We start from the raw sequence: 13,351 nt of genomic DNA, 5'->3' as shown, positions 1-13,351 counted from the left end.
ATATAAAGCATTTGATTTCCGCTGTGGAATTGGACTAAAACTGTAAACATACAAACACACGATATACTGAATGATATAGTTTAAAATACAGTCTTTCCGTTCTACCTTAGAAAAATATTGTCTCAAATAATGAATGTAATTGATATACTTTAGCTTGTATTCTGATTTTAAACATGAATGAGTTTTAAGGCAGTCAGATATCAAACCTATTTACCCCTAAGCGTCCTGTCAAAATCCTTCCTTCAAAATAATTAGTACTGACTTCTTCTTTCTTTCTTTTTTTTTTTTTTAAATTCTGGACCCTTAGACTTCAAGGGGTTCAGCTTCTGCTGTAAATTTTTGATGTCTTTGTATATTTTTTTCAATAGATATTAATGACTGTCATGGACAATGTGAACATGGAGGGACTTGTAAGGTAATCTTTTTGTAAAATATATTAATCACATTAACTTTTGTAAGGGAAAGTGCTCATCTTTAAAATCTTAAATCAAAATTCATATTAATTCAGTGCTTGTATGCAATATGTGTATCTACAGATTAGTTCAATAAGAAGATGAAGTGGGAGGAGACACAAACTGCTTGTATATTGCTTAATTCATGAGTTTGATTTATTTCTTTTAATGGAGCCAAAATCTGTCTGATGCTGTTTGTAAATACAGTATTCAAGATCAATCTTGAAAATGTGAGGTACACCGTACTTTACAATAAACATTTATTTCCAGTCTTGCCCTTTCCTCCCCCTCTATGTAGGATGAAGTGAATGGTTACCATTGCTTATGCCCTCATGGTTATCTAGGAAAAAACTGTGAGATAGAAATAAATGAATGTGCAAGCAATCCATGTCAAAATGGAGGACACTGTGAGGACCTGGTCAATGGATTCCGTTGTCTATGTCAGCAGGGCTTTGCAGGAGCTTTCTGTGAGGTGAGAGCGATGTTGAAATGGCTGTAATAGCTTTGATGGATTGAGTTCTGGAAAGAAACGTATTTCCGGTTTAAATTAGAGCAGCCCAAGGCCAGAGCATTACAGATTAATGCAGTGTTACTTGATACTCTGTGAATAAGCAAATTTGTTGTACAGTGAGTGGTATAGTGACTGTAACATTTAAAGCTACAGCCTAATGCGTGTAACTGTAAAGCATTGTAAGCACATATATTGGTGAATCTCTCTAAGGCCTGGGCTCGGGCTGGGGGGTTCGAACTAAGATACGCAACTTCAGCTACGCTAATAGCAAAGCTGAAGTCAAAGTACCTTAGTTCGACTTACCTGGCCGTCCTCACGCTGGCGAGTCAACCACGGCGGCTCCCCCGTCAGCTCCACTTACTCCTCCTGCCGAGGTGGAGTACAGGCATCAATTCGGGGATCAGTCAATCGCTACCTGCCAACCGGTGGGTAATGAAGACGTACCCTTAGTGTTTTAAGATTCAGAATTTCTTAAACAAGTCTAATGATTTTGCTCTGAATCTTTTTGAAGACCTCTGCTCTTTTGATATACTCAAACATGTATTTAGGCCTGATCCTGCAAACACTTACGCCTGTTCTTAAACTTACTTGTGAGTAGTCCCTTTGACTTCACTGTGGCTATTTATGTGCTTAAAGATAAGCATGTGGGTAAGTGTGTTTCTCATAGGTTTCAGAGTAGCAGCCCTGTTAGTCTGTAGCCGCAAAAAGAACAGGAGTACTTGTGGTATCTTAGAGACTAACAAATTTATTTGAGCATAAATAAAAATTTGTTTCAAAGAATTCTAGAAATGTAAAGCTGGGGGTCAAGTCCAGCTCCCTGCGCTGAGGCAGGACCAAGTAAACCTTGATCGTCCCTGACTGGTGTTTGTCCAGCATGTTTTTTAAAAAGCACCAATCCTGGGGGTTCCACAACATTCCTTGGAGCCCTATTCCAGAGTTTAACTATACTTCTAGTTAGAAAGTTTTTCTACTACCTAATCTGCATTAGGGGAGATTTAGATTAAGTTCCTTACTTCTTGTCTTACATTCAGTGGATATGGAGAATAATTGCTCACCATCCTCTTTTTTATAACAGCCCTTAACGTATTCGAAGACTGTTATCAGGTCCCCACCTCAGTCGTCTTTTCTCAAGGCTAAACATGCCCACTTAAAAAAAAATTTTTAAAAATCTTTCCTAATAGGTCAGGTTTTCTAAGCCTTTTATCATTTTCGTTGCTCTCCTCTGGACTCTGATTTGTCCACATCTTTCCTAAGGTGTGGCACCCAGCTGGCACGCTACTCCAGCTGAGGCCTCACCAGTCCTGAGTAGAGGGCAGAATCTGGATCTTAAACCTGATATCGCACCAGAAGTGTGTGGAGATGTTGCTTGCTGCAGGGTTTAGAACTTGCATACAAAAGCATGGGTAAGAATTAAAACCACTCATGAGGCTGAAGATTTGTTTTTGTGGGGAGGGCACTCAACCCTTTCTAAACAAAACCTAGAATTTTTTCCCCTTAACATCTAGTGTCTAGTTTTTATTTTCAGTCATGTGAATATCTGAGCAGTCACACAAGCAGTGATAGAACCGTAGCACAGCAACATCCACCAGTGAGGGTAGATTAGAATTTAGGGATGGGGTTGTGCCAGGTTTTTTTGCTGAGGATCTCTGTTCTTCAGTTTAATAAAATATTGCAAAAGCAATTCCTCTGCTTGAAATACAACTACTTCACAGTACCAGTACCCTGTTTTTTATTTAAAAATTAAAAAATGAGTTGCCAGTAATAGCCATGAACCAGTTCTTAAACTGATCCATTAACTCACAGCTTAGATGCTATTTCTACATGGGTCTGATCATTTGAATGCTCTTCCTTTTGGGTGGCTTCTAGTACAATGTATAAGTTTATCAAACCTGATGAATAAGAGAGGGAGTTGGCTGACTGCCATGAGTGTCGCAGGAAATCTCTACTGCTGATTCCAGATGCTAAAGTAGCAGCTACTAAACGTGAATTGAGAAAGGGAAATTTACTTTAATGGAAGGAAACGAATGGAAACTTCTGATAGAAAGATATTCTCAGATCTTATTCTCAGAATCTAAATGCTTTTTGTAGTCTGCATGGAACACACTCTAAAAGAACAGAGCAAAATATTTTGCTGAAAACTCTCTAATATTTCAGTTGCACATGCTGCATTGAATTGAAACACATCTATGATTTTTGAGCCTTTGGTTTACTTTTTTTTTTTTTTTTTTTTTTTTTGCTACAGACAATTTTTTCAGACTGTCTATAAAGTTGTCAGAATTACAGGCAAATAATGAAAACTCTGCAGTGAAGTTAATAAAATCTCCTCCCTTTTTTCTCAGGGGGACACTAAAACAGGATAGTACTTAAAGCTTTTCCTAAAGTAAAACAGGCTCTTGAGAATAGTAGTTGGTAGGAAAGGTACCGTGATATGAGGTACTTTTTTCATTCACTGGCATGTAAGGACTGTTTTAAGCAAATGTAGCAGACACAAGAAGACTGTATATTAAGATGAGTCACTTCCTTAAAAGGATGTGTCTGTGTAAAGGTTTACATGCTGTGAGGTTTTTTGTCTAAGTTTGGCATTTTCATCCTAATAGTAGTAACAGACAGGATTTAAGAGATCTTTTAAATCATCTTTCTTAAATATGCACATTCATGAAGTTAGTAATGAAAAGCCTGTTTGCTATCAATGGAGGTGGCAGGAGAATTAAGCAGCTGTATGAGAATTTTTAATGCTCTGGAAGTATTGTGCCAAATAGTTGCAAGCATGAGTGGATTGTATGAAAACTATACAGATGCACCAGTGTCCAATTCAGTTACAGTATTAGAGGGCAGACACAGAAATAGTAAAGGGTAGAGATTACAATATGACATTTTTGAGTTTAAATTTTGTATTTTATTTATGCATCATTTCTTACCCTTTTTTTTTCACACTCAGCTTGCTGACAAAACTGAACGATCACAAAGTCCTTGTTGAATCTTCAGAGTGATCCTTTATAGTAGTAACAGAACTATTTTGCAATGGACTTGACTAAAGTAACTTGCAGCCTGTATCCAAGCTGTAGAATGGCATACAATATAGACAATTTATAAACATTGTGTTTAATATTAATTTCCTGATAAAGTAACTTCATCAGTGTCTATAGCAACATTGATAATGCTGCTTACCGTGCTGGGAAATAGTTCCTGATGGCTGATACTCTTTATTACAGATGGATGTTGATTTCTGTGAACCTAACCCTTGCCAGAATGGGGCTAAATGCTATGATCTAGGAGGAGATTATTACTGTGCCTGCTCTGATGACTATGATGGAAAGAATTGTTCTCACCTCAAGGACCACTGCAAGAACAGTTCTTGCAAAGGTATGTGCTGTCCCCCAGGAATTCATTACTTGGGCAGTCATGTAGAACACAATGGGAGAAAAATGCAGAGGATTATAGGGTGGCAGGGAGTAGTGTCTCTTATCAAAGTGCTGTAGTTAAACTATGTATGCAGTGTAGCTGTAGCAGTGTCAGTCCCAGGTTATTAGAGAGAACAAGGTTGGTGAGATAAAATCTTTTATTGGGCCAGCTTCTGTTGGTGAGAGAGACAGGCTTTCAAGCCACACAGAGCTGCAGAAGAGTTGTGTGTGGCTCAAAAGTTTGTCTGTCACCAGCAGAAGTTAGACCATGTCAAGTACATGATGGCTGGGGGAATGGGAAATATGCTTGTAATCTTGTGTATTACTTGCAGGGTAATGCAAGATAACTTTCACTTAATGTTATAGTCTTAGAATGTGCATAAAATGTCTTCCAATAAGATATGAACAATGTGTTTACTACTCTAAGATTAAAAAAAGCCACAGTTCTTGGTTGGCACAATCTTTTCTATATATAGCTAATGGTGTTAAGAGTAACTGATTTACCTTTTTATTCTTAGTAATAGACAGCTGTACAATAGAAGTATTCACAAATGCTACACAGGAAGGTATCCGTTTCATTTCATCTAATGTTTGCGGGCCTCATGGACGGTGCATTAGTCAGCCAGGAGGGAATTTTACTTGTGCCTGTGAGAGGGGTTTTACTGGAACGTACTGCCATGAAAGTAAGTGGAAGTCTGTCTATCTTTTTAAAGAGCTTGAAGGCTTAGAGATTTTTTTTTTTTCAATCATTAAAGGAACGTTGCTTTGAAATTTTCTTTAAAAAATGGACAATAAATGTTAATGCTTCGCTTCTAGGTTGCTTGTTCAAAGCCGGGTCATCTTGGTAATGACTTTTAGTCATTATGATACTATTTCAGTTTTCTCTGTAAAAACAAGTTGTGGTTTTAATACAGATTTTAGAGAATGGGTGTCTTCATTACAACTGGCACCCTCATGGGCAATCCCTGCACAGGAAGCTATGAATTCATTAGACGTAGAGTTTGAACTTTCTTGGAGCAGGTTTTGAGGCATATTGGTGAGGCAGTGTAAGAGAGCCTGCCGTGCACTGTTAGCATTTTTGGTACAGTGACTTAGAGTATTTGCCAGATGGAAGGAAATTCCCAGTATCAACAGTGAGAATATGATTAGAACCATTAACCATTTTTGAAAACAAGTGTGTGTGCGTGTGCACCCATTTTACATGGACAAATGGAGCGCATAAGTTCCAGAGCTGTCAATCTGGCACACCCTCTGCGGGACCTAGCTCTTTAAAATGTTTAACACGAATCTGAAACTGTCTTCTGCATTTAATTCACTGATTAAAATAGTCCCAATTATAACCCTGTGTTGACTTTCTCTTTAGATATCAATGACTGTCTTGGAAAACCTTGCAAGAATGGCGGGACTTGCATTGATGAAGTAGATTCATTTAGGTGTTTCTGCTTAAGTGGCTGGGAAGGAGAATTGTGTGACACAAGTGGGTACAACTAAAAATTTCTAGCTTTGATAACATTTTTTGAGGCATTTAGTCTGCAGTTAAGAATGTTGGAATTGAGTTTCTGACCATTCTATAGAACCGTGGCATTTCCTATTCCACTTGCCAAATGACTGTTTAAGAGGCTTTAAGAATGCAGCTTCTAAGGGGAGCAGTTCTTTAAATGTGAATGTAACCTGATTTTGCAGCGCTTTTTTGATTTTGCAGCGTGCTTTTTGATAAAAGCTTTCAGTAATTATCATTTTTCATCCTGCTAATTAACATTTTCAAAATAAGACAGCAGAGAGTCCTGTGGCACCTTACAGACTAACAGACGTATTGGAGCGTAAGCTTTCGTGGCTAAATACCCACTTTGTCGGATGCATGTAGTGGAAATTTCTGCCTCTGGAAATTTCCACTACATGCATCTGATGAAATGGGTATTCACCCACGAAAGCTTATGCTCCAATATGTCTGTTAGTCTATAAGGTGCCACAGGACTCTTAGTCTGGACCTTTAAAAGTGGCAAACGTGGCTACCCCTCTGATACGTTTTCAGAATAGTTAGAGGAAAGCATATGCTGGTCCTTAGAACGTTCTTGCAACACAGTTGTCACTATACCAAAAGCAATCTGATAGTCCAGGTGTACTAAAAACCAAACAAACCTGTGATATGAATCAGTCTTTTTATGGTGGTATTGATGGAAATCTAGATTAATGCCCAGACTTGGACCACAACTAAATCTTAAGTGCTAGAGGTTGGAAGAATGAATAGCTCAAACAGTCTGCATCGCAGAGATGTTCGTGTTTTCTTCAATTAAACTCTAAGATAGGATTATAAATATTCCTACTGATATCTCCAGAAGTACTATTAGAGTAAAAACAAAAATATGCCGGCCAGAGGCTGTCTAGGCTAGTTATGTGTAATTGATGTACTGGAGTATCCTGGTAACTGACCCAGAGCAGTTTTTTTCCCCAAGGACTTCTGCTTCAGAGGTATGCCATCCGCCCCGCTATTGAGAACCCACTGAGTCATCTAATACTGTAGATTAAATATATAGCAAATGTTGAACTCTCATATTTTAAAAAAGCATAACCATAACAATTGATGTAATTGAGTTTGGAATGAAAGAACTAACTTAAATATAACCTAGACTTTAGAATGTACTATCAATTGTTACCAAGTTATATCCTATCTGGATCGTCTTCCATGAGGGAAAAACTTCCCCTCTTGAATGAGTAGGGCCTATGTTCCTATCAGCTTGGACTGATGAATGCAAAGAGGGTAATATTTGATCAGTACTTGGATGGATTACTGCAAAGAAGATCTCTCTTCCCTCTGAATTAGAAAAGCATTTCTAAATCTTGGTTTTAGGGGTTTACATGGCTATTTCAGTTGCCATTTTTCAGATCAGATGTGAAACAAGGGCCTTTAACCCTTTGGTCCTTTTTCAAGAGATGTTAACATGGTGTCTTGGCTAAATTCCATCTTAGATAATTGTTCTGCCTACAAAAATTTTCCCCAGTTCAACAGAAAAAAGCATTCTGCTCTTCCTGTTCTAAAACTCCCAGGTAATATTGATGGTGTCAGATGATTTTATATCTCATGCAAAAAATTTATCAGAGGGGCCAAGTATTTAAATTAACAAATGCTGAACACCACTTAGAGATGGTCCCTCTAGGTCTGGGTTGAGGCCCATTGGTGGGGCAGTATGGGCCTGATCCAGAGCCCCATAAAGTCTGTTGGAATCTTCCCAATGATTCCAGTGGGCTTTGGATCAAGCCTTGTGTGAGGAAGCTTGCTCTAACGGTGCCAGAGCAGTACCTGTTCTTTGGGTAGCAAAAGCTCGGTCTCCAGATCGGTCAGTATAGTACCTTTCCCAAAAATAGTTTTGAATCTGAAAAATTCTTAAAAGAAAATGTAAACATTTAAGGCATCTTTTAATTCATGGTTTTCAGTATTAAACTCTGGATTCTCATGTCATCTTTTTGCCACTGTTTTCATGCCAAGGTCTGAAGCTTTCTTTACACTTCTGACCAGTTCTTGTCTCTGTCTGGAGACATTTTATTTCTTCACAAAAGACAATATACCTAATTTTTTTTAAAAAGAAACTCCTCTATCCTAGTCTACCGCATTTTGTTGAGCACTTTGAATTTTTTTAATAGATTTTAACGACTGTTCCCCTAATCCGTGTCACAATGGAGGCCGATGTATTGATTTGGTGAATGACTTCTATTGTGAATGTAAAAATGGTTGGAAAGGCAAAACTTGCCATTCACGTAAGTGTTTACTTTGTTCATATTCATCTTTTGTGCACATACTTCTATTCTTTCTCCCATAGAGGGTGGAGGGGAAACTACCAGTTTTCTCAAATGGATTTGAGACCGCACCTGTGGAGGAATCAAAGTCTATATTCATAATCTCCTTCCCAGTCCAAAACGGTGGTGGTGGTGGTGGTGGTTTTTAAAAGGTTCAAACAAACGAAAACTCTTGTCAACATGTTAGGCTGTTGAATTAACAGTGGAGGAAAGACAATAACTGCCATTTGCTTGATTTCATTATAATACCAGAGCAAATGGAACAGTGCACTTTCTTAATGGTATTACATTGAAATATTAAGTTTGTTCTAAAAATTAAAAATCAAACTACATCCAAACATACTCTGCAATGTCTGTCACAGAAAATGTTAATATCTTGTTTTAACTTCCATTCACTCTTGATGTGCTGCTTAGTTCTTGTTTTGTTGTGGCTCCTAGGTGAATATCAGTGTGATGCCAATACTTGTAGCAATGGAGGAACATGTTATGATGATGGAAACACTTTTAGATGTTCATGTCCTCCAGAATGGAAAGGGAGCACTTGCAACATTGGTAAGCTTTTAACTTTACTCATTGATGTGTGGTAGAGTCCAAAATGGGTTGAGGCAGAGAGGATTCTAGATAGCTCTCAAATATTTGGTAATTGGGAGAGGCTAGTTCAAGTCCAACCCAGTGGCCAGTGACCATAAGTTTTTAATACCTTTCATTTCATGTAGACCCTGAACAGGAATTTTGTCACGTCTATCCAGTATTCAGTAGAATGTTCATATAATAAAAAATATGCATTACAATTCGCACCATGACTCCTACCTAATAAGACTTCCAAGAAAAGATGGAGTGGGCATGGAGAAGCATGGTAGAAGTTCATTGGGAGCAATATGGGGAAGCTTGCATTGCTGTGTTGGCTGGGGCTGGGCCTGGGTTTTTGTCTGTCTTATTAGTTTGTTTTTGGTACCTGTTATGTGAACAAATGGAAGACGTCCATCTCCATTTCTAAAGAACTGTTTTCATGAGTACTAAACTTCCACTAGAAATGTGAGATGAAAAATTAGATGAAGACAGCACAGTTTTAGTCATTCCACTTGGCTCTGGTTCTATTCCTTGTATATATCATACTCATGTTTAACTAGGTTATAGAATTTTAAATCGTAGCTTGGCATTCATATTTACCATGCTGTGTCCTGAGATGTTGACACAGGAAGAGTATGAGGCCAAGAAACTAGCAAGACTTTTGGATTGGACACTTGTGTGGATAACAGGAATACTCAGTTATAGTCATAACAAAAATTTGAAAGGTATATTAAACCTCATGCTTAAGGCAATCTCTAACTAATAGGGATCAGGATCAGAACTAACACAGGAGATATAGTAATCTATATCTACCTATTTCTAGGTTCCCAAACCTTCCCCTGTATTGTCTGGTACTGGCCAGACGGATCTTGAGTCTGATCCAGTATGGCAATTACTATGAACCAACCAAAATGGGGATATAAGTTTGAAATCTAGATTTTGATACTGTTTTACATAATTGTTTTGTTTGTTTAAATCAAAGCTAAAAACAGCAGCTGTATTCCTAACCCTTGCATGAATGGGGGAACATGTGTTGGCAGTGGCGATTCTTTTTCTTGCATCTGTAAAGAAGGATGGGAAGGACGTACATGCACACAGAGTAAGACTTCATTTTTTTTTCCACTAAGATACTAGGAGTATCTGGTACAAAGCTGTTAATTAAACCAAAGCAGCTTTTTAATGTTCAGGTGCCAACATGTATGAATCATTCAGGGTGGGAGGTAGCTAGAGGGGACAAAGCTTGTCTAATGAACTGTGAGAGCTTGTTTGTTTTGCACCTAATTTTTGCCAACATAAATGTTTAATTTCCTATGGAGAAATGATCTTTGAAAGTTTATTCCCAAAATTTTACAAAGATTTTTTTTTCTCTGAGTATTTGTCTCTAAAACTAGTAGCAGGTGGAAAAGCAGACTGAACTATATATCCTGTTAAGAATGCTAAAATGGTTGGCTTTTATTTTCCTGTAGTATAACATTTCACTCTTTTAGTGACGTACCAACAGGATGATTTGTTTAGGTGGGGCAAAGCTTGCGTTTCTGCTGCCTCAAGACATAACATGAAGAAACCATTGCCTCTGAACTACATTTTCACCTTAAATCAACTCTGAAATGATGCCTTTATTAGATTGTTCAAAGTTGACTATATTGGTGATGTTAACCCTAAAAACTCTGAATTTGTTTATAATTGCAAGGTTTTGTAAAATACAATAAAGTTTAAAAAATAACCGGGTAAATTGCATACATGCATATGAAAGGTCAAAGGAGTAGTGCTCCTTTAAGAAACTGTAGAGGCTGGTTTAATTAGCAATAGCCAATACCATTGTAATTGTGAATATAGTCTTGCTGTCTGTTCCTGAGTTTAGCTGCTATCCCACAGCACTTTAATCTCTGAAGTTGTGATCTATCCAACTGAGACGAGTTCAAAGGTCACTGAATTAAATGGCCAGATACAGTCTTTAGCATTTGTCACTTACATTGTATGTAAAAGCTCATTTTAAACCATTTTATTGTTACCTTTATGGAGTTTCACCTGAAAATAACCCGTTTTGTAGTTAGTGTATTTATACCGTATTACAATTTCTTGATTGCAGATGAAAATTTAAAAATTTCTTTTGGTTTACTATACTCTTGTTCCTTTAGGTTTTTAGTTTTTTAGTATAGATTTAGTTTTACAGATTATAATTGGCATGCTACATATTCTAAAATTCATACAGTTCATTTACTCTTCCATTATAGATACCAATGACTGCAACCCCCATCCATGGTAAGTACTACAAACCTTCTGTTCATTCTTTTATTTTCATAGCACTTGAACATATTGTTATATGTTACTCTTAAAAATATTCATCCTTCACTGAATCAAAATTGTACTCTAAACATAATTAGACCTGGGCTTATAAAGAGAACATTCTAAACATTCTTGATCAAACTTTTCACAAAATATGCTTTATTTGTGCTCCCTCCTTTGTTTTTGCTTTCTGCAACAATGGAGCAATTTAGAGTTCACTGGTGAAAATATTTATAAGAATTTAATTTCTAAATCTTGTGTTAGTATTCATGCCAGAAGTACTTTTGAAAGTTTATCCAGTCAAAAAAAAGAATAGCATTTTATGTAGTGAATCACAACTAAGATCAAAATTAAAATATTTGCTATCCAGTTTGAATGAAAAATGTGAAGATACTCCCTGAAAGAAGAATGTAGCCATCACAAATTTTAGTTCACCCATACTATTCATTGACCATTATTTGCTTAGCTCTTACTATAATAAATACAAGAAATTATATCCCATTTAAGATCAAATATTGGCTCTGAATCTTCTAAAATGTCTTAGTGAAATTTGATAAGTAGCGGGATATTCATACACATACTCTCTTCTGAAACTGCAAATACAGATTCCTTTGTCCATTGTCTTAACACATTTTGCTACTAACAATGCTACTCCCATAATTTTCTGTTTTTTATGTAAAATCTAAGTTTTTAAAATGCAGACTTCTGGGTTAAGCAAACATCCAGTAAATCTTGCAAGTTTTCATTTTCTGATCCATCCTCTGCATTTTGTACACTTTCAAACAATGTGGGGGGAAAACCTTCAATTTCTGTTTTACATCTTGTGCACAGCCATTGCATTTTTTTCCTGAGCTGTGTTCATATCTTTATAAATGTTCCTAACTATACTTTTTCCCACAGTTCCTATAATATTGTTTTATCAGATAAATTATATTGCTTAATAACTCATCTAACAATATCCCAGATATCCTTTCTCTTAGTGGGAACAGATCATCCCTTTAAACAGAAGCAGAAGGCTTAATTAACAAAGGTTTAATTAGAGACCAACAAAACAATGCATATGGCTTATTAAATAGACTCATATTATGAATTAGCAAGGATTTTTTAATTCCATATTGTTGAACAGTGAGAAAATACCATGAATAGGGACAATAGAAATTTGCATTTGAACAGACTCCTATGTGAAAGAACTAGGGTTTTTGTTTATCTTTAGGCTTGTGAATCTACCCTGAGAGCATTCACTGTAATGATAGGTTTATTATTTTTACAGTTACAATGGAGGCATCTGTGTAGATGGTGTGAATTGGTTTCGATGTGAATGTGCTCCCGGGTTTGCTGGTCCTGACTGCAGAATTAGTAAGTACCTGTATGGCTGAAGGACTGAGAGGTCATGCCATCAAGACCCAAAATCTTTGTTATCTTGACCCTTTGACATTTCATGCATTAAGCTTAGGTCAGCTGTACCCCAAATAATGAAGCAGAAGCTAACTGAATTATTCATAGACACTGATCCTCACTTTGTAAATAATGGGCTCTTTTTGTCTGGGACAGAATCCCTTTATTCATTTGATAAATGCAACTAAAATACTTGGCTTAAATTGTACTCAAAAGATCTGTTGCTGGATTTTATGTAGGTGTTTTGTTTTTTGGCCTTTTCTTTCCTGCCATTAGGTTTGTAGTGAGAGAGAACACTTTGCATATTTTTATGCTTAAACCATAACAAATGCCTTCTTCGCAGTGATAACTTAGTGTTTCTCCCTCTGGATTCTTACTGCCGACATAATGGGTTGGAAATTTCATAGCTAACTGAAACAAAAAAGATCAGGGCAGAGTATAGTCACAAAAGGAGTAACACGTGGAACATGTAGCCCCACATTTGCAAGCTTTATCTTAAGGACTGTTTAGTGCTATCTTTCAATAACGACCATGAGAATGGTAAAAACTAACTGCTGCCTTTTGTAAGGTGGGGAAATGGAAGACCGAATGAACATGAGCCTTACATTGAAACATGAACTTTGTAGTTTTGTTTAAATAAAACCCCGAAATCTTTAATACTGTGTAACCCACACTGATAGTGTGGCTCTTGGTCCCCCTTCGTGGCAAGACCACATATAGACTGCCTCTGTGCCTGTGCACCTGGTCCTTCAGCTCAAGCAATAGAGATTCATGCCTTTAGGCCCAGAGTTCCTGGGTTTAATCTCTCCTAGATGACCCAACAGGGGGTATCAAGTGATGAGTCCGGTGTTATCTTGGCAACTATGTCACCCCACTTATAATGATGCCCTTAACTGGATTTTTCTGCGGATACTGAACCTGGGACATGTGTACCTAAATGCATG

At 37.2% G+C, this 13,351-nt stretch overlaps 1 protein-coding gene across 2 annotated transcripts in view; it reads left to right on the top strand.

The window, feature by feature from the left end:
- JAG2 (jagged canonical Notch ligand 2) overlaps positions 1–13,351 on the top strand; it is a 96,468-nt gene that overhangs the window by 71,072 nt on the left and 12,045 nt on the right. For both annotated transcript variants that reach the window (XM_084631346.1, XM_084631345.1), the window contains 10 exons: positions 369–415; positions 751–924; positions 4,176–4,326; positions 4,883–5,047; positions 5,728–5,841; positions 8,004–8,117; positions 8,595–8,708; positions 9,709–9,825; positions 10,961–10,988; positions 12,283–12,368. In XM_084631346.1, the coding sequence (XP_084487472.1) occupies positions 369–415; positions 751–924; positions 4,176–4,326; positions 4,883–5,047; positions 5,728–5,841; positions 8,004–8,117; positions 8,595–8,708; positions 9,709–9,825; positions 10,961–10,988; positions 12,283–12,368 (1,110 nt within the window). The remainder of the gene's footprint in view (positions 1–368; positions 416–750; positions 925–4,175; positions 4,327–4,882; positions 5,048–5,727; positions 5,842–8,003; positions 8,118–8,594; positions 8,709–9,708; positions 9,826–10,960; positions 10,989–12,282; positions 12,369–13,351) is intronic.

Source organism: Lepidochelys olivacea, assembly GCF_965140295.1.
Source record: "Lepidochelys olivacea isolate rLepOli2 genome assembly, chromosome: 6".
Taxonomy (NCBI): Eukaryota; Metazoa; Chordata; order Testudines; family Cheloniidae; genus Lepidochelys; species Lepidochelys olivacea.
Note: the sequence above shows the minus strand (reverse complement) of the source record. Positions and strands in the feature narration are given on the sequence as shown.